This window comes from Aethalodelphis obliquidens, unplaced genomic scaffold (assembly GCF_003676395.1).
Source record: "Aethalodelphis obliquidens isolate GAN/ISIS:26980383/991018 unplaced genomic scaffold, ASM367639v1 scaffold3, whole genome shotgun sequence".
NCBI lineage: Eukaryota > Metazoa > Chordata > Mammalia > Artiodactyla > Delphinidae > Aethalodelphis > Aethalodelphis obliquidens.
In genome coordinates, this window is record NW_020837947.1 from 1,344,911 (window position 1) to 1,365,534 (window position 20,624).

General features: G+C 50.7%; 1 protein-coding gene across 5 annotated transcripts in view; it reads right to left on the reverse strand.

Annotated features, from left to right (window-relative positions):
- Positions 1 to 20,624, reverse strand: part of SMOC2 (SPARC related modular calcium binding 2) — a 149,329-nt gene that overhangs the window by 74,356 nt on the left and 54,349 nt on the right. For 2 of the 5 annotated variants that reach the window (XM_027081138.1, XM_027081128.1), the window contains exons 3-6: positions 18,803 to 18,909; positions 17,731 to 17,830; positions 3,329 to 3,376; positions 388 to 471 (exon numbers count right to left, since the gene is read on the reverse strand). In XM_027081138.1, the coding sequence (XP_026936939.1) occupies positions 388 to 471; positions 3,329 to 3,376; positions 17,731 to 17,830; positions 18,803 to 18,909 (339 nt within the window). The remainder of the gene's footprint in view (positions 1 to 387; positions 472 to 3,328; positions 3,377 to 17,730; positions 17,831 to 18,802; positions 18,910 to 20,624) is intronic. The other 3 variants (XM_027081145.1, XM_027081154.1, XM_027081149.1) reach the window with 3 other exon arrangements.

Here is a 20,624-nt window from a genome sequence, read left to right on the forward strand (position 1 = left end):
GGACACGCTCTCATCTGTGATACGACGTCCTGAGGGCTCAGTGGGCTCAAGTACCAGAGTCCATGGCATTTAGTACCAAGCAAAAGTTAGTTATCATGATTGTCCTGGTTATTATTAGTCTCAAAGCACGATGTCATCCTACCCTCTGATCTTTGATGTTATCCAGATAAAATCTCAACTCAGAAACTTGTACTTAAAGAGAGGCCTCTGCGTGTGCTGTGTGAAAGCACCGCGGCAATGCTCAGGGGCCCTCAGGAGGGACGGCGGGGCCTCATAAAGGTGGAAAAGGCCAACCCAGCCCGTCCTGAGCGCAGTCCTTGCAAGAGGACGTGGCTGCACCCCCAGGCCCGCGCCCCACCCCCAACACAACCCCCCACCGACACTCACCTTCCTCATCTCCTTGAGGCTGAGTCTCCAACGCTGGAGCTGAGGCATCATCTGAATTCAGAACGGAAAAGATTTGCAAGGAGACTACAATTATGAGAGTAAGTGAAGTAAGTGTGCATACAGGATGGACCCTAAGGCTTGCATACACCCCCACGATCCACCAAACCACAACCCAGCACTCAGCAAACCCTACAGAGGCTCAAAGTTCCAAACGGACCCCACGGGGAAGGGGTAGGTGTGACGTACAGCACCGGAGCCAAGCGGACGGATGAGGGAGGGTCCGCAGGAACGGGGGGGCTGGGGGGCTGGGGGGCTGGCCTCCCTGCTGTGCCCCTGCTTTCCAGAGTGCGAGGCAGGGATGGAGACCCAGGCCCTGGACTGTGCCCCGTGGGTCTCTCGACCCCTCAGGCCTCCTGTGTCGACACGTGAGAGGCTGGTGGGGAACCCGGTGAGAGCGTCAGAGGACAGAGGGACGAGTGTGGAGTAGAAAGCTCCACGCCATTTCACTGAAGACATTATTCCAAGGACACAGTCTTTATTGAATTAGTTGAAAAACACTCGTTGGGCTCCCTGGTAAGCAAGCCTCTAGAAGCCCCCCAGGCAAGGGGGCCCCAGCCAGGGACGCTGTTGCGAGGCACACTGCGGGGGGCTCTCGAGAACCAGCCTAGTGTTTTTATTCATGTGATTTTTTTTTTTTTTTTAACAATTTCGGGATCAAAATACAGCAAGCAGTGGTAGAGGGAAGGGGCAGCCACATGGCTTATGTAGTTAACTGTGACCCATTACTATCCCAGCTCTCTGAAGAATAAAAATGAAGTTCTTTTCGGGGGAAACGAAAAAGAATATTTTTAAAATTCTTGAACATTTAAACATCTCCAGAAAAACAGCTTGTTATCTGTCGAAATACTGACAAAATGTAGCATCATTTATCTGAAATCGGCAAGTCTAGTAGTGATAGTAGCAATAAACCGGAAGTATTTCGCCACTGAATATTCTATCATCTTCTTCCAAGAACGAAATGGGGAACATATTTAAAACATATCTGAAAGTCTTAACAGAACACACTGAGAAAAGTCTTAGCATATTTAAACACCCTTTGGAATGACAAGCAGAAAGTACACGGTTAACGTTGCACGTTTCTGCTGAGGCCTGAGCAGGCCACCGCGCTGGCGCCAGCAGCCCCCGTCTGACCCCTGCGTCCGGGCCAGTCTGAGTTCTCAGCCGAGCTAACCAGGGTGACAGGTGACGGCGGGCAGGGGGCGTCCCTGAGGGACAATGAAGGTGCCAGCCCCCACTCCTGTCCCTCCCCCGCCCCTAATGCCAGCACCAGGGGCCCCTACGTTCCTGCCTTGGCCACAGGCCCCTGGGCAGCATGGTCCTCCTAACCCACCTCCAGGCTCTGGCCCCCGGAGAGTCTGTCCCGGTGCAACTAGCCCACTGGCACCTACTGGGCTCAGCCTTAGAAAACGAAGCCAAACCACGGGCAGCTTGGCGCCTTTCACTTTCCCTCCGGGGAGTTCGTTAAATGTCTCTTTTTCCCGGTCACCCAGCTTTGTTACTTATTCTCAGGTATTTCCTCTGACAGGCACGTCTGGAGATCAAGGGGCTTCAGTAGAAGGAATCTGTTCTTCCCTTAAATCCACTTCTGAGCCCACGTGCCAATTCCCTGGGGATGTTTTAAAACTTTTTACCGTGGATTCGACCTGTATCACCATGAACAGGATTGGGTGCGGGCGCCTGAAGGAGTGTTTCCCTCCGTCTCCATTTCAGCCTTTGACTCCTGTTTCTCACCACGAACATGTATACTTCCTCTCCTCTAAAACGTACCAGAACGCTCACCCCATCTTCATCTCCGCCTTCCCAAACAGAAACCCTCGCCTGAGCCAGGGTCCTGACCCCACCTGCCGGTCCCTCTCTCGCCTACAAACTGGGCTCTTCTCCCCACCTGGGAGGGTCTCTGCCCAGGTCACACCTGTCCCAGCTTTCACACCCACCGTGCTCCACTCACCTCCTCCTCTGTGAAACCGCTCCAATTCCGCCCTCGTCTGCGCCCGCCCTGCGTGCTGTCTACACAGCTGACATTTACTCGTGTGCCAATCTGTGTGGAGCTCATGGATTTATCTTAATGATACAAAGACTCTACAGTCTTTCCAGGGCAAGGACAGTGTCCACCGTGACTTCAATGCACACTTGAAAGACCTGGGTTGAATAAAACTGGGGTCTTTTGACTCCGTATCACTTGTCTCTATTACTGGTTCATATACTATAACCTACCTCAGGGAGAAAAAGTACTTAAGATGTTGGTACATTATTTTTATTTCATCTTAAAAATAAATTCTGGCTTCACGGGTTGATATAAAGACAGAAAATGTGTCATTGGGACCAACGGGTGACAGCTGGGGAAAGGGCAAAGGGGTCACGGTGGGCTTGCGGCGGCCAGCGGAGATGCTCCAAGAGCTGTGGGATGATTTCCAAAGGAAATGCTCCCTGCTCCGTCAGGTTCCTGTGGGTACTGGTCCCAGAAGAAGTGACTGTCATAGATGGAAACAGCCGCCTCTTTCTCATGAGGAGAGCTCCATTAGTGACCTCCGACAACTGCTATGCTAGAGGCTCGTGCCAGCCCTGGAGTCCCCTGCACAGATATGGACCCGGGATGAGCCTAACACCGTCCACAGGCGGTCCCAACACAAGCCACGTCTAAGAAGCCCTGACGCGGACACAAGTGGGTTACCCAGCAGGTCACGTGCCCGGCACCTGCCTGGTCCCAACAACCCTAAGGGTCGAATAAACGTTTGCTGAATGAATAAATAATTAACAAAGAGCTGCAGCTCTCATTCCCATCACTGATATACATTGACATTTTAACTTGAGAAGTTATTTTAAGGCATAGATTGGATTCGCTGTAGTAACATATCAAGGAAGTTCATTTTAAGATAGTTACCTGTTTTTCCTGTGCCTTCCCGTTGGGGTAACTTTTCATTTACGGAACCTAAAAGAGGAAAATAAGGGATAAAATTATTCTTGGCTCTCAAATGGTCATCACTAATTGTTACACAAACATTTTATTCCATTTTGATTAATTCACAGGGTTTTGTCACTTTCTAGTTAAATTACACAAGCTACCTAGTGCCCTGGGGTGACTGTGTCATCTGAAATCACAAGCCCAAAACTAGGAAATGTAAGATTAGCCCCCATTTCTCTGGCCGCCTGGCCTGTGACGTACATAAGAGCCTCTAGGGTACAAAATAGAGCGGTTTCTTCGCATGAAAAATATGATACTAACCTTTTAAACGTACATCACTATGTGGGGATACTTGAGTGAATTAGATTTTTTTTAAACTTTTAAAATTTTTTAAACTTTTTAAAAAGTAATAAAAAGTTATTCAACTAAAGATAAATAAAAATCCTGGTTTCAGCTGAATTCTGACTTATGGAAAACTGAGGAACCATCTTTTTGTAAGGGGAGTACAGCAAATACGCTAAGGTTAACTCATTTATAATAAAATTTTAACAATTATATTACACTGAAAGGTTTATATTACAAAAAGGAGGCACTGCCCTGCCTTCCCCATAGACTGAAACCGTCACGGCAGCAACATTTTCCTCACCGTTATCACACCTACTCACAGGAATAAGCAAATTCTGTTCAGCATTAATCTGGAGTTTATCTGCCCGTCCAGTTCAGAATATTCCATCCAGGATTCATTTAGAATTCCCCTAGTCATATGCTAGCAAGACTCCGCAGCTAAAACATCTCATGAAATAAAACTTGAAATTCATCGCTTGTTTTTTCAATTTCGAATATCACATTGAAATACAGACTTGTATTTATACTAAAGAGATAAACTTTAGGACAGTTTGAGAATGTTTATCTTGTCTTGGAAATATCACGGTTCTAGAGCAGGAACTGTACGAGCAGATCGTTGTAGACTCAATCCTGAAGGACGGGGCAGACAGCGTAAGTCAGGGATGCTGTGCGTACTCTCCAAGTGTTGACAGTAATGGTGCTGAGGGCGTGGGTTCCCCTACACGCAGCCCAGGGGTTACAGGAAGGAGCAAGATACAACAGTAAACACTAGGTGGCCCGAGCGCGGTTCTGCAGGAGACACAGCCTGTCCGCCCCGCCAGCTGTTGTCTGAAATACCTGAATCATAGGCATCTGGAAATGCAGTTCAGTCAATAGATAAAAAGGACCAGATTTTCCTGGTGCATCTATTTGCACAATATTTGAGGTGCTCCCCAAAGCAGCTATTGGTTATTTCCCAGCTGTGGCCGGTACCATGCAGTGAAGTGTTACATGCTTTCCAGCGTCAAAACACAGGGTTTTACTTCTGGTGAGAATTCCCAGGGATATAAAGGGAGCTCGTTGTGTGGCCTTCTGACAAAGCTTTCAGGATCCTACTTTGCTCATTTCTCCCTTTGTAGCATCTCTCTACAAATCCAGATTTCTTAAAGGGCTTAAGTTTCTTAGTCATCGGTTTATTTTTATCATGTGTTTCTGCAGTGAGTCAAAAAATGTTTTCTATTTTGACTGGGAAATGACAATATTTCGGTAATATTTCTGAATACGACTATGTAGGTTTTAGTCTTCTGAGCTAAATGCAAACATCCCAAATAATAATTAGAAGCCCCCACCCCAAGAGAGCTTCTCAATTGAATCAAGATAATATTTTGTAACCTAGGGCCTGAAGTCTCCAAGCTGCTGGTTCACGCTTCGATTAGCGGCTGAGGTCTGAAGACAACATTTAGAAAGTATCTACGTACTCCCTTGGCTCCCTTTCTGCCTCTGAACCAACCAATGTCGTGGCTTGCTCATCAGACACACCCCATCCAATCAGTGTTCACTTAAATAAATCTGCACGAAATTAATTCCATCTTGTTCCTAAGATGTAGAAATAATTTTAACATAGAACCAAGCGTCCCTGGATAACCTGCTCCAAATATTTTGCTGCACAGAACTGGCGGGGTGGGGTGGGGGGCAATCCCAACAGCGTGTGTACTTCCTCATCCAACTGCCTCTGGACCAGAAGCCCCTCCACGCCTTCCTGCCCCAGCTTCCCCCAGCACCCTGTCCTCAAGGGCTCGGGAGACAGGTAAGCATCACTTTCCACACAGCAGTGCCACTGGGCAAAGTAGAATCCAGGAACCCAGAACCACGACGCCACTCTTGTTCTTTCATTACGTCCTTCTGGAGGTAAGAATTCGCTGAAGAACTCCCAAGAGTTGGAGCAGGTGAGATTCCAGGATGTAAGTGCAGAAAGGGAGCCTAGAAATAGGAGTGTGGATGGCAGTAAACAGCTCTGCAGACCATGGGCTGGTTGGCCGAACCTTCAGACAGGCACACTCTGCCCCTCAGATTCCTATTTCAAAGGACACATTTGAATTCCTTCCATTTGTGAGATCTCATCCCATTTAAACGCTACTTTAAAAGGGTGGCTTTTTTAGCAATTAAGGTATGCATTTCTGGTGGAGGAAACCACAGAAAGACAATGTGAGGAGACTGTCTACAGTCAAGGGGAAGAATAATGAGCCCTGTAGTCCTGAGTCCTTGGTTCAAATCCAGGTACACTCACAACGCCAGCTTGCTGCCAAAACAGCGCCAAGCAGGGTGCAGCGTTTGCTGAAAGGGTAGGTGGTCTAAGAGGGGCCCTTTTCACAAGCACTCGATGTACTTTAGAAACGACTAAGGGGCAGAGGGGCTGCAACGTGTGCAGCCAGAGGAGGTCAGCTCACTGCAGGCAGGCACCTGCTTAGCAAGTACACTGATGGTCCTTCAGAGCACAGCTAAACAAGCTGCAGTGATCCATTCCTTTCTGGAATCTCATGTCCAGGAGCAGATTAGCAATGTCACGTGGCTTTGCTTCAGCCAGAGGGGGAGAGAGAAGGGAGGGAGGAAGGAAGGAAGGAAGGGAGAAAGAAAGAGAGGGAAAGAACGAAAGAAAGAAAGAAAGAAAGAAAGAAAGAGAGAGAGAAAGAGAGAAAGAAAAAGAAAGGAAGGAAAGAAAGAAAGGAGGGAGGGAGGGAGGAAGAAAGAGAGAAAGAGAAAGAAAAAGAAAGAAAGAGGGAAAGAAAGGAAGGAAACAAAGAAAGAGAGGGAAAGAAAGAAAGAGAGAGAAAGAAAGAGAGAGAAAGAAAGAGAGAGGGAAAGAAAGAACAAAAGAGAGAAAGAAAGGAAGAAAGAAAGAGAGAAAAGAAAGAAAGAAGGAAGGAAAGGAAGAAAGAAGGAAAGGAAGAAAGAAGGAAAGGAAGAAAGAAAGAAAGAGGGAAAGAAAGGAAGAAAGGAGGAAAGAAGGAAAGAAGGAATGAAAGAAAGAAAGGAAGGAAGGAGGAAGGAAGGGAGTAGAAGCAGAGAGGCTACAGTCCACCATATCTTCTGGACGAGCATTTCTCTCCCTGCTCCTTTGAGCTAGGTCACTAGACTGTTGACCCTGGGCTCTGAAAGCAGAGGTCCCACAAAGCTCCGCACCTAAACCAGGTCTCACCATCCTTCTAGGCTCCTCCTCCAGGGTGAGGACTAACCAGGTCTCACCATCCTTCTAGGCTCTTCCTCCAGGGTGAGGACTAACCAGGTCTCACCATCCTTCTAGGCTCTTCCTCCAGGGTAAGGACTTCTGGCTTTTCTCAGGAGCTGTCTGGCTGCTCTGCCTCGTACTTTCTGGTCAGGACCATGTATGGATGACGTGGATAAGCACGGCGACTGTGTGTTGTGCGAAGAGGGCAGAACGTGGGTGACAGAACGAACATCACTACCTACCAGCTCTGTGCCCTGGGCAGGTGCCCTCACCTGCCCAAAGCCCAGTTCCCTCATCCGGAAAATGGCAGTGTGGGGACCTCCCTCACAGGCTGGAAGAAGCCAGAGGAGAGAGCAACACATAAGAGGCCACAATGGATTTTCACTTAAAATATTTCAGGACACTCAGGTATTTGCGTGTCGTTTATTCCTCCTGTAGCCTGTCTCTTCACGTAGGTATATTTTATAGGTCAAGAGGGTAACAGCCGCTTGCAGCAAAGAGCAATGCTGTCTCCACTCAAGAGCAAATGGTTAAAATGTGCAACCACTGGCAGGATACCTGCGTGACATCGGCCCCTCTCTGGCCACTTGCTCTCATTCATTCATTCATTCAACATGTTCACGGGATACAGCAAGAAAAAGTTCCATCTACTTTGGAGTGATAAGCATTAAACAGAAATTATTCAAATAATTCATATTACAACTGTGTACAGAGTCTATACAGTTCCTTCTGTGTGCTGGTCATCATTCTACGCACAGCACATACATTAAGTCATCTAATGATGGCAGCAACCCTGAAGTAGGTGCCACTATTATACCCATTAGACAGATAAGGAGACTGAGACCCAGAGAGAGGTGTAACAGCCCAAGGTCACTTGGCCAGTAAGTGGCAGACCCAGGGTCCATGCCTGTGCCTTTAGCCAGCAAGGGAACTAACTTGGTCTGAGCAGTCAGGGCTGGCCTCCCCAAGGAGGCTGGAAGGAGGACACCCATGAGGCAGAAAGGACAGCAGAGGGGAGCCAAGAGCACAGGCTGGCAGTGAGAGGAGCACAGCAGGTCTTAGAGCACAGCCAGCGTGCGGGCTCCAGGTGTCTCTCTGTAAACACCATGTCTGTGTCCTTCTACACACATCCTCTGTCTGCAAGGACACAGGCGGGCTCTCCTCTCACCTCGGCCTCTGCAGAGACCAGTGCGTGGGGCCCACGTGTGGAAGGCCTGGGCGTAATCTGAAGGTTAAGGTGACCCTGGCCATTCCTGACGGCATTGCTTGACTTCAGACGTGCTCACGCACTCCTGGCTGTGGACAGGCCCAGGGACTACAGAGCAGAGGCAGAAAGGGGCCCTGCCTGGGACACGTGCTGGGGATGCGAGGGCCAGGCGCCGAGTCCACGTTGGAGCCAGAGTTCCTAAAAACAGCCCAGGCCCAGGGCCCTTCTGTCGGTGCCGGGGGCGGCCCTACAGTTGAACCAGCGTGTACAGTGGGAGCCGTTGGGGTGACTTTTAATCAGTCAGTATGGCGTTACGTCCCACAGTTTACTTCCCAAAGTTGATGCGGATGCAACTCAGTTAACGTTTGGGTCAAAGCAGTTGAAAACCTGGGAAGTCCGAGCACCACGTGGGCCATTCCATTGGCCTTCAGAACGGCACCAGGGCAGCCCCGGCCCCTCCCCAGCTGGACCCCGCTGGCCGAGTAAAGTGAGGCACCGCCCGTGACCTTGGGCGCCTCAGCCCACTTCTCAGCCACCTTCATCGTTCACTCCCATCCTCGCCAGCCTCCCCCTCGGCAGAAACCTCCCACAAAGCCAGAGCTTTTTACCCAGGGCTTCCGACACAAGAGAGGGCCTTCCCTCTGCAGTCAAAACCCTTGAGGACACACTCCAGTGACCAGGCCATGACCAGGGCCCTCCCTGGGCCGCCCTGCGAGGCCAGAGGCTGGGGGATGGGCTCCAGGAAGGTGGGCCCAGCCGGGCAAGGGGTGAGGCAGCCTGACCTACAGGGCAGCAAAGACAGGATCATCTGCATTGGGCGCCGGGGCCCCTGGTCCCTCTGCCTCCAGTGGAGCGAACGGCCCAGGGGGCGGGCAGTGGTCCCCCTGAGCTGCACGGGCATCCTCTGGGGCACAGCCGGCCGGCCCAGGAGCAAAGGTGCGTGCCTCTCCGGAGCCGACGCTGGGGCTCTCAGTCCAGGCCCCCTCCAGACTGCCCACCCAGCCCTGTGCCGGGGAGGCCTCGGGCATCCTTCCGAGACCTGGGTGCCCCGGGGGAAGCTCTGCCCGTGGCCCCTGGAGGACCCCTGCGGCCACACCCACCTTCTCAGCATCCAGGCACACCCGCCGAAGCGCATCTTCCTCCACCAGATGCCCAAGGGGCTCGGACCAGACGCTCCTACTCAGCTCAGGTGACGTCCGGGTGGTGTGACCGAGCTACGACCCCAGCCGGCTGGTCAGGCCACTTGGAGGAGAGACGGAGCCAGGCCCTGTGTCCCTCGCCCAGGGATGGCCAGGCGCTGACACTGGAGACAGGCCACTGCAGGCAGGGGCTCTCGGCCGCCCCTCTGCCCAGGAGCAGCAGCGTCCTCACTGGGAAACTTGTCAGAAAAGCGAGACCTCAGGCCTCCCTCCAGACCCATGGAATCAGAAATTCCGGGGTGGGAAGTAGGAATCTGTGTTGTCAAGCCCTTTGTGGACCAAAGTTTGGGCACCAGAGCTCTAAGGAAAAGGGCTTGGCCTGTGCTCTCTGCAGTGAGTATTATTATTGTATTCTTTTCGTTATTATGAACTTGTCTATGTCTTGTCTGTCAAGCCCCGGCGGCCCCCTCAGACCCACCACGATGTCTCCTGTTTTCCTACTTTTATATTTCTGTGGGCCCAGAAACCAAACAAAACCGGCTCGTCTGCCCGCACTGAGCCTCTGCACAACTGATGGGCTGGAAGAAGGCCCGCCCCGTCCGAAGGACAGGGGGTGTCACCTTGGGTTTACTCTCCCTGCGTCTTTTTTCTTACCTAGTGATTCTGCCTTTGAACAGCTGGGATTCCTGGCTAGACGGGCATCAGACAAAAGGGATGTTCAGACTTCATTCACTCTGAGCTGAGCTCCCTGACTGTCCCACATCTGAGAAACCCCTTCTCAAGATGGTAAGAGAAGAAATAAGTAGATCACCAATTTTGCTTTAAAAAATTGAGCGATTATTTCTGGATCTACTTTCCATCAGTGTCCACTTTAATGTCTTTGTTTTATATTTTTTACTTTAATGTCTGCATGTTCACATATTTCAATGGCCAGAGAAAACAAACATCACTATCATTCTTGCAACAGGGTCGTTCACAGTCAATAGTTTCATGAATCTTCCCAACGTTTGACCATGGCAGTTGCACATTTAAAAAGGTGCCCTAGGGCTTCCCTGGTGGCACAGTGGTTGAGAGTCCGCCTGCCGATGCAGGGGACACGGGTTCGTGCCCCGGTCCGGGAAGATCCCACATGCCGCGGAGCGGCTGGGCCCGTGAGCCATGGCCGCTGAGCCTGCGCGTCCGGAGCCTGTGCCCCGCAACGGGAGAGGCCACAGCAGCGAGAGGCCCGCGTACCGAAAAAAAAAAAAAAAAAAAAAGGTGCCGTAAAAAATTGTTCTGTTTGTTTAAAAAAAATAAGGAAAATACATAGACTTGTTTTTAAATGCGGAGCTGTGGGATACCTCTGGAAGAGATTAGCCATTGTTATTTATATAGAGTTACATGTTCTGGGGCCATTTACTTCTAAAAGACCTTTTAATTTATTCTATAAAGTTTTGTTAAATATTAGAAAATATGAGAAGAAAGCTATTTATGGCTTAAGTGTGGAAGAGGACAGTTTATAGAGCACCCTTTTAAAGTCATGAAAGATGCGGCTACAAAGCAGCCACCAAATTAAATGTATAATGGAGTACAATAACAGAGCAGATGATAATGTAAATTAAATGTATAATGGAGTACAATAACAGAGCAGATGATAATGTAAATTAAATGTATAATGGAGTACAATAACAGAGCAGAGGATAACGTAAATCAACCATTATACACCAGAAAGTACTTCTTTCCAGAAAGGAAAACGAACACCACCAAAATGTTGCCCATCAGGTACATAAATAATTCAAAAGAAGTCCAAACTGAAAAGGAAAAGACAGACAGACAGACAGCTGCGGCTCCGGGCGCAGACACGCCCCCGCACCGCAGCCAGGCAAGGGCCGAGGGAGAGCCTGGCTCCTGGCTGCTGCTGGTCAGACGGGGTCATCAGGGGTCCTTAACGCTGATTCTCAAACAGGCTTCTAAGTCTTGTCTAGCACAGTAACCGCACCTCGTGGTCTCTTCCTTGAATATTTGACTTAACTTTTAAAAATCTTTCAGTGTCGATTAAACACCTTCTGAAATTTCCACAGTGTGGAACTTTTATCAGAAATTTTATATATCCCGTGTTGGCTGTATCAAATGACTATTTTTTCTCATCATGGATGTAAAATGAATTTCCTCAATACTTCAAAAATCGTCATAACAGTAGGTGTTAGACAGTAATATAATGTATATTTTTCTCTGAAAAATCACTTCGTTAGAGAAGTTTGCACTGAAGGCTGGCAGCAAAGCTGACCCCTCCCCCGGGGCTCACCTCCATCTGAAACGCGGGCTCCGTTCAGTGCGTTTTCTACGTCTTGTTACAGTTGTTTGTTTTCACATTTCCTCGCCAATAGGTACTCAAATGTTTTATTTTAACAAATACCGTTTTCAGGGAGAGAATTGTTAAGCCTGAAGAAAAAACCATTTTGACGGGAAAAAAATGTTCCCTCTGACCTGTAACCTTTCCCATCAAGCAAAAGACTCTGAACGTGCATTTGAATAATTCTCATAAAGAGGTACTTCAGAGGCACAGCTGTGTTGTTGACTTCAATATTTGGGAATTCAGTCGTTCTGGATGTTTCTTTCAAGTTCCTCAGTTCTGGAGGACCCTTAACTTATTACCAGGGAAATTCACTGGTGAAAAAAACAGCTTCTCTTTATAAAGTGAAAATTTTCAGAAATCATAAGGATATTCATACAAACACGGAGTTCCACCATTTCAGGTAGAGGCCAAAACTTTAGGCATGGTAGGAAAATGCAAAGGTCATCGTTCAATTAATGCAAATAACATATAGAAAAGTGATTCAGTCTAATCCAACCTTCTCTGTCATTTATAACCAGGTCTTCCAAAACCCCAGTTTAGAAGTTGGTCCAAGAAGCTGTCATCAGAATGCATGAGCTGAGTAAACTCCCAGAAACGACCACCGATTTGCTCATTCCTGCAAAGCTTTCCATCATTAAAGTCAAAGAGCAGATCGTATTCTACGCTTTGAGAAGGAACTCCTCAAACACTTGATGTGGCCACGGCCGGTTGAACAAGAGTTCCACTCCTTCCCCGGAAATGTTGTCCTTACAACTGGCCTTGGTTTAAAGAGGGGTGCGTGGAGGTGCGGGCAGAATCTCAAGCCGCAGTTGTGGGTGTCGCTCGTCTCTTCTATAACCCGAGGTCTGCAGCTTACTTCAAACGCATACCTCAAGCTGAGTTACATATGAAGATCCTTTGGATATCGTAATATTAAGAGTTCCTGCATGGAGGCTCGGCTTACAATGTCTTCGACTGCTTTGTACTCACGCCAGGAATGAACTCTTGGCTAGGGTGCACGGTAACAGAGGGAGATGAGATTAAAACCCCAAAGCTCTTTCCAATTCATCGAGAATGGGCCAGCGACAGAAATCCTCCCTCGGAAAAAAGTCCTTTGTTTTTAAGCTCTCCTCCCGCCCCCAGCAATGTCAGTCTTCAAATCTTTAGAAAGAAGAACAAGAGAAAATCCCTGCAGAATAAATATAAATCAGCTGTGCCCGGATGGAGACCTGCGGACCCGGCCCCTCAGCAGCAAGAAAGACGGAGGGAAGACCCTCCTGGGCATCCCTGGTGCAAGTGAAGAGCCCCCTCCCCGCAGCAGAGCCGGGGTCTAGACCAGCAGGGCTGGGGGTATAACCTCCAGGAACGCCTGCTGTCAGGCAGGGCAGGGCTGGGAGTGGATTTAGCTCAAAGAGCAGCTGTTTGGTCCTGAATGATGTCTCAGGGCAACACGCTGCTGCTTCCCCAGAAGAGGGGAAGGCCTTCCAGCCCCTGCTCACCCCCCCAACGGACTTGGTAAGGGGAAGAGCAGACCCAGGGCCCCTTGAGACTAAGCAGCGGAAGGAGACAGTTCTGCCCCTCTTCTTTGGGAACTGTCTCCTCCAGACGCCTTCCTGCGTTCTCCGGATGGTGAGTTGCCCCTCTCTGGGGGCCCGCGGCTTCCGCAGGGAACTCCCAGGTCCTCGACGGGTGTGTCTGGCTGTGGGCGCCTGGCCTGGCGAAGGTTCGGTAAGCGTTGCTGGTGGAGATGCTCGTTAACGAGAAATGACGGGTGGGTTTCTAGGGAGGGAAGGTGAAGCAGCCACGAGGATGAGCTTCACGGGGCCTGGCCGCTGCCGCTCACTAAAGGGACGGCTTTGATCCCATTCTCAGGGTCCTCGCTGTGTGGGAATGATCCCGTCACCAGGAAGCAGGGGCCAACAGGGGCCAAAGGGGCTGATTTCTGACCCGAAGCTCCCTGCCCCTAAGGCTTGAGCTCCACTGGGAGTCACGAGTCCGAGTCCGTGGCCGGAAGGACAGACAAGGCAGATCCTCCCCTCGTTGTGAAAATCTGTGCGATTACCTGTCAGCCCCCGAGCAAGTGGTCCAGGAAGTGCGCTGACTTGGTGGAAGCTGAGTAAAGCAGGTGGCGGGCTCCAGGGTCACCGAGGAGTCACTGCAGAGGGTGGGGAGTGGCGCTCCTTGTCATTCAGGCACCTCGCTGGGGCCTGGACAACACGGCCCCGTGGTCAGGGAGCTCAGAGCTGGGAGCTACACATATTCCAACTCATTATTTCTTATAAATAAGGAATTCAAGGCCCATGAAGTCACATTATGGTATCTGGCAGAAAATGTGGGCAATGGAGACAAAAGCATAGATTTAAATCCCAGCCCCGTCACTTACGTGCACAGGGGCCTCGGGTCAGGCTCTCACCTGTAAATAGAAGGTGAGACCACGTCTACCTCGGGGGCGTGACGCTGACACACGACAGCCCCGTGAGCGTGAGCCCGGCCACCGTCGGCCCTGACATGGGCTCCCAGCCTGCTCTCCCCGCTCGTCCCACACATCCCGTGGCAGATGCTGACCCTGACACCGGGCTTCCCCAAACCCTCCTACAGTCTCTTTCCTGCCATCCCTCCCCTGCAGGGAAGTGGCCGTCCTGACCCCACCTCCCCTTCTGCCGCTTCCTAGACATCCAGCCCCTTCCCTCTGTCAAAATCCTCGGGAAAGGATGTCAGATAACTTATAACCTCGGGGAGAATTTAAATCGGTGTGTTACCCCTTCCATGGGCTTTGCAACTTTAACGTTCTGAATCTGCGAAACACCACACTCACACACGACGTGCACCAACACAAACGCACAGCCCAGTGACTTATCACCCTAGGTCCAGGGAAACAGTGCCCCGGCAGGGGGAGGAGCCCCCAGGCCCCGCCCTCTCTCCCATCACAAAGTTCTCCCCCTTCCACACCTCACCGCCGCCCTGAGAGTCTGAAGCTGAAGCTGAGTTTTGCCTGGTTTTTGAATTTTAAATGGGCTGCGGTGTTCCGGGCTCCGCCCCCTCACGCAGACACACTCGCTGGAGCCGCGTTTCGCTGCAGCAGCTCCTCTGTGTTCTCGCCGTTCCTGTCCTGCCCGTGGGCCAGGCGAGCACGTGATCTCTCCCTCAGACACCAGTGGACGCTCGTTGACTTCCAGGATCTGGTCATCACCACCAGCATGCCATGCACACTCTCTCACACGCCTCCCGCTCCAAAGCGGCCCGTCTGCAGGGGCAAGCGGATGGCACGTCGGGGGCCCCCCGGGGTTCACCGCTGCTGCCCCTCCCCTGGGTGTCAGGGAGTCTCCCTGGGAGGCTGGTTTGCATGTCCCTGCTACCGATGAGCACAAGCGCCTTTTCCTATGTGCACTGGTTCCTGGGATTTCCTCACTTATAAAATGCTGCCCGTTCACGACTTTTGTCTTTCTCTGCTAGATGGCCTCATTATCCCATTCTTCTTACTGATCCACAGGAGTGTGGTGCTTTGCATTAATGGCTTAAAAACACGTGACTGTGAAATAAAAGAATCCTTCCCTTTGAAGGTCTTTCTGGGAGGAGTGGGCGGGGGGACGTGGATGCGGGGGCCCCTCTGTTCCACTGAAATCAGCTGTGAGCGGACGTCCCCCGCGCTCCCCAGGGGCTGTTGCAACGTGTCTGCACCAGTTCATAATAAACACACACATGCATTCTAAGTGACTGTTACTGTTTATTGCTAAGTTTTAATATCTTTTTCTGATTTTCAAATTTCTATAGAATGTGCTTGTATGGTCAGCTCCGTGCGACCCAGGAGCCAAAGACCACTGCTGACTGCTGATGTTAATCATTTGTAATAAACTAGATGGAAATCACTCCCGCTCTACAGAGAGTAGACAGAGCTTATCAGCCCCAGCAGGTGTCAGCCAGGGTCCCAGGGAAGGGAGGAGGATGCCCCTGGGGGTTTGCAGATGGAAACTGACCAGCTGACATGCACGTTATCAACCACAATCTCTCCAAGGTGATGCTCATTGCCACACTCTTTGCACGAGATTGGGGAGGGTGTGTCAATATCTGGGAAGAAGTTATGTTACATTGTGTTACAAAAGTCTATCATAAACACTGTGTGTGCCGTGCACTCAGTTCTCCCAACACTCTCCCTTTAAATACCAAGATTCTCTCAACAACCCCCTGCAAGCCACAGTTTCCACACGTGTTCCGAGCACAGGCACCTGCTCTCCCCCACCCATATCTCTGCAGAATAAAAGCATGAATACAGCTGGGGATTCACAGAATTTTCCCATAACTCTGGCCAAGCTGCAAAAGCAAGCCACAGGGGTGAAAAGGGAGGCACTCCTCCAGGGAGCCCGGTCTCGGTCTGGGAGGGAGCCTGCCCTGCCCACACTACAAGTGTCCTCAGAGACACGCCCTCCCCGCCCCCGCTGGCATTTTCCATGCAATAAACACCAGATTCTAAGCAAAGGGGAAGAATACTCTTCCTTCCATAACCCATCACTTGAAACAAAAAAATCCACATGGGCAGTGAAAAAAATGGAGCATTTCTATACAGCAAAATATTGCTGCTACCTGTTTGGAAAAAATAATGTGAGTGAACGGTACAGTGGTTTGATTCTAGAAACGAAGTGTTACAGGGAAGTTATAAGAAATCCAGCCAACTTTGCTCATGGTTTTCTAAGAAAGTTCTTTCAGACACTACTTAATTTCTCAAAAAGTGTCACTAAAATCACGGAAATAGGTATCTCCTCTGCTGTCTCCTTCGTAAAATAAGGCTCAGATTGACTCAAAATGCTGTTACTTGGTTGAAATAAGCATTTGCAAGTAACTTTCAGAGTGAGGGACACACACAGAGGCCAACTCGTTATGCTAGTTTTTTTCTCTTTCATTTACTCCATGAGTTTGTAAAAGAATTATTAGGTGCAAATGTAAGCTCACTAAAAATATATTTACAGCAATTTTTAGATCTTGGATGACAAAACAGTTTTAAAAATAAGTATATTTTAATTCCACATTATGCACACCCCCTGGCTTTTAAGTGATGACCAGTCACTTAAAATTAGGTTTTGTGTTACTGCTAATTACGTACGTACATCATCATTCTGAAGGAGTTATGAGTTCTGACCTGTGCCTTGGCTCCTGGTATAAATGTCTGAATCACGAACAGAATTTCTAATTATAAGATGCCTGTTCTTGAAACAGAAAAGGGGTCTAAAAGTAAACTGTCAATACACCTTTCAATATTTTGCATGAAAATTCAGGAAGATGTTTTGTATTGTTACATAACAGTATGTTTTTCCCTAGTAAGCTTAATCTAGTGATTGTGACACAAAGATCATGAAATTTCTTCATAAATGGTCTGATAGGTCTCCCTCACCAATTAATCAAAACTCAAGCTGCAGACCATTTTCAAATAAAAATGATCTGAATCTTTTATAACACTTTTGGTAAAATATTAATGGAAAACAGACCATTTTATAGATTCTTCTCCTGCCAATATTATTACCTTCAGTACATGAGGCCCTCTTATGAGTAATAAAATAACACAAATAAACCATCTGGAAAGGGATCTGTGACGAATGAGCCACTTTTTCTTTGCAAATATATACATACAAACGCAGAAATGTTTGCTTTTCTTGGCCAATGAAAGCATTTGGTCTTTTCCACTGATGACCACGGTCCCTGTGGTTATTTCTAAACATTAAAAGCCCCGAATTGCCATAGCCTACTGTGGTTCAGACCCAGATCCTCCATTCCTAAGCTCTCTTAGAAACAAAGTTTTTGGGCTTCCCTGGTGGCTCAGTGGCTGGGAGTCCGCCTGCCGATGCAGGGGACACGGGTTCGTGCCCCGGTCCAGGAGGATCCCACATGCCATGGAGCGGCTGGGCCCGTGAGCCATGGCCGCTGGGCCTGCACGTCCGGAGCCTGTGCTCCGCAACGGGAGAGGCCACAACAGTGAGAGGCCCGCGTACCGCAAAAAAAAAAAAAAAAAAGTTTTCATAATACTTTGGGCTTTGTCCAGTGACTCAAATCCATTCCCAACATTCCTCATAATTCCACCTAAACTGAATTTCTTTTCAGTTATGAGCAAACATTTGTAAGATGATCAGAAAGCAGCCAATAATGTCAGTAGCAGTTTCACCTCGTAAATTCAGTTGGACCTACCGGGACACCTGGGCGTCTTGTGGGCCACGGCGGTGCCGCTGATGGGTCTCCCGTTGGGTGTGACGCACCAGCAGTACCCCGTGTAGCTGTGGCACTGGACCTGCAGGAGGGACGGCATGGGACGGGGCAGTCAGTGCGAGTGGCGCCCGCCCTCCGTGAGGCCCCCTCCACCACCTGCAGCCCAGCCTCAGTTCCAGCGCAGGTCCAGGAGGCCTGGTGCTTCCTGACTCCTTGCGTTTGAACACCCGGCAAACAACCTGGAATGCTCTGGAACCTGGGATCTTAGGGACAAAAGGGACCAGAGGTGTTATACAGTGAACGCCGGTGGGCGCCAGCCCGTAACTGTTCAGTATCTACTCCTTCATCTTTGCGATGGGGCCCGAGCCCACATCTTAACAAGAGGGAAACCCAGGCACCCAGGAGTCAGGACAGACGGGAGACTGCGGTCCGGCTGCCGGCGGGATGTCCCTTCACTGCCCCAGCTCCCCCCCACCGCCAGCCAGCCAGCGTGGACACCACCCACGGCTCCAGCTTCTCTCCGTCTCTCTCTCTCCTTCCTGAGTCTTTCAAAGGTCAAATGATCGTTGTAAAAATACACAGAGCTCACATCAGTATTGGATGGCTCACAGCAGATCCTGTCTTGTGTGTGGTTTTTTTTTCCTACCAAAAGCTATGTCAGTTAGCGTAGTATTTCAGGAATTTGTTTCCCTTAATAAGAAATCATAGTATTGGCAATAACAATATTGACACACTCCAGATAGAGCACTGGGTGATCAGACGCCACCACTGACTAACGAGGTGACCCCAGACACCAGATGTGACCTTGGCGTGTTCTCCTCCGCAACTAACAGCGAATCGGAGTTGGAGGCTCAGCCGTGAGCCGGCCTAGAGGAAGCCGTGCGGTCCATCTCCCAGCAGTGAGGGGGGACGGCACGGCCGTGACAGGAGCACGTGCGCCGGGGAAGGACTCGCCCTGTTTGTGACAGCGACCCCCTCGGGAGGAACCACTCTGAGATAGGAAGGAAGACCCCTGCCCCGTGAGAGGCCCGCCGCCCCGCCCCGGGTTGCACACCTGGCTGTAGGTGCCGTCGTCGCTGCACTCGGGGACGAACACCTGCTGCAGCTCCTTCCGGGCTTGCTCCTGGGTGTACTTCCTCTCGGCCACGCACCTGGACACGTCTGCGGGGAGGCACAGGGCGAGGGCGGCAGTCAGGCCGCGGGAGGCACTGCAGAGGCACCGCCCGCGCGAGGGGCTGGGGCCAGAGGGGCCCGGCGCGGAAGCTGGCTGCCCGGCGGGCGCCCGGCCAGCAAGCAGGATCCCCGTGGGGAGGCCGGGCCTCGGCGGGAAGGGACGCTCTTCTCCCAGAAGCCGCGGCTCTGAAAGGCCACTCGGCTTGCCTGTGGCGAAATGTGGACTCTGCTTCCCAGACAATGCAAGACGGGCAGTAGCCCCGCCGGTCACAGACAGACTCTCGGATCCTAGGAGGTCCTTCGGAGCACAGGGGCCAGGCCATGCGCCAAGTGGGTACCGGGCCCAGGAGCCACGGGGAAACTCAGCACAAAGGCACTGCCCTGGAGGGAGGGGGGCAGGCGGGCACCCTGGGGGCACGTGCCTTCCTGCCCTCGGCTGCAGCCAGGGACCCGTCCCATCTGTGGTCCACCCTCGTCCACCCAGCAGCCTCTTTCCTCTGCATCTGAGTTTCTTAGGATGTCAGAGTGATACCAGGCTCCTGCGCTTCTCACCTCAAGTGGAAAGTCCAACAGTAAATCAGATTAAAGGGTCAAATACCTTTATCAGTCCTCGTGCTGAGCACAAATTTCCACACATTCACGTGAAAATACTACAACGTGATGATTTGATACAAAGCACGATGTTCCTACTGTTCCTTAGGAAGAGATCCCCTGGGACACCGTCAACTAGTAGAAAAGGGAAAGACTGAACCAGTCAAGCCCATCTAACCCAGCTCTGGATGGCAGGAATGAGGAAACAGACACCAAGACCCACCGTGGAGACCTGCGATGGTGGGAAGGCAGGGCCCGGGAGCCGCCAGCCTGCTCCATCTGAAGCGGGACCAGAGCCTGTTCACTCCTGCTGCTTGTGTCAGGACCCGGGAGGAGTTACACAGCGGGGCCAAGCCCCGATAGGGGCCCCTCTTCTCACGACCACCGGCCAATAAAATGTGTTGTGCAGAACCTGCGTCCACCGTGGGGAAGCGCGTCCCCAGGGCTGCCACCACTAGCCTCACGCCCTCGGGCGGCACCCCAGGCACACGTCTTAGTTCTTTAGACCCGTCATCTATGTAGCTCCTTGGAATTTTAGAAGTTGCAAAGAATGGCTTGCCCCATTTTTCTTAAGTGTTTCCAGATCTAAATTACAAGTTGTCTGGATTTGGAAGGCCCTCTGGACACTGAGATGCTGCTTCAAACGTGTCCACTGCCCAGCATTTTCAGATGGTGACTTTCTGACTGCTTGGTAAAAGTTCTTGGCTACAACGAAATGCCATCTGGGCGCGAGCTCCAGGGCTCGGGGCTGCCTGTCCTGCAGTGTCCATGTCTAAATACTGACTCTGCTGCCGGAAACCCTTATCCTGGACCCTGTGGAAGCCCCGTGGCAGCCGCCTCCAGCGAGATGGGCCTGCGCGTCAGGCGGGACACGTCCAGGCAGGCTCAGGCCTCACGTCTTCATCTGCATTTTTGCCAGCACTCGGCAGCATGTGGTTTTAATGTAGCCTGTGTTTTAGCTGAGGAGAAATCACTGCTCTGCTGGACTTCTGTCCTCATTTTTTTAGCATAACCTGTGGTTTGACTGTGTCTAAAAGGAAAAGTGACATGAGTTCTCAGCTTGCGAGGTCTCCACGAGGGTACAGACGGGGTTACAAATTACTTCTAACATT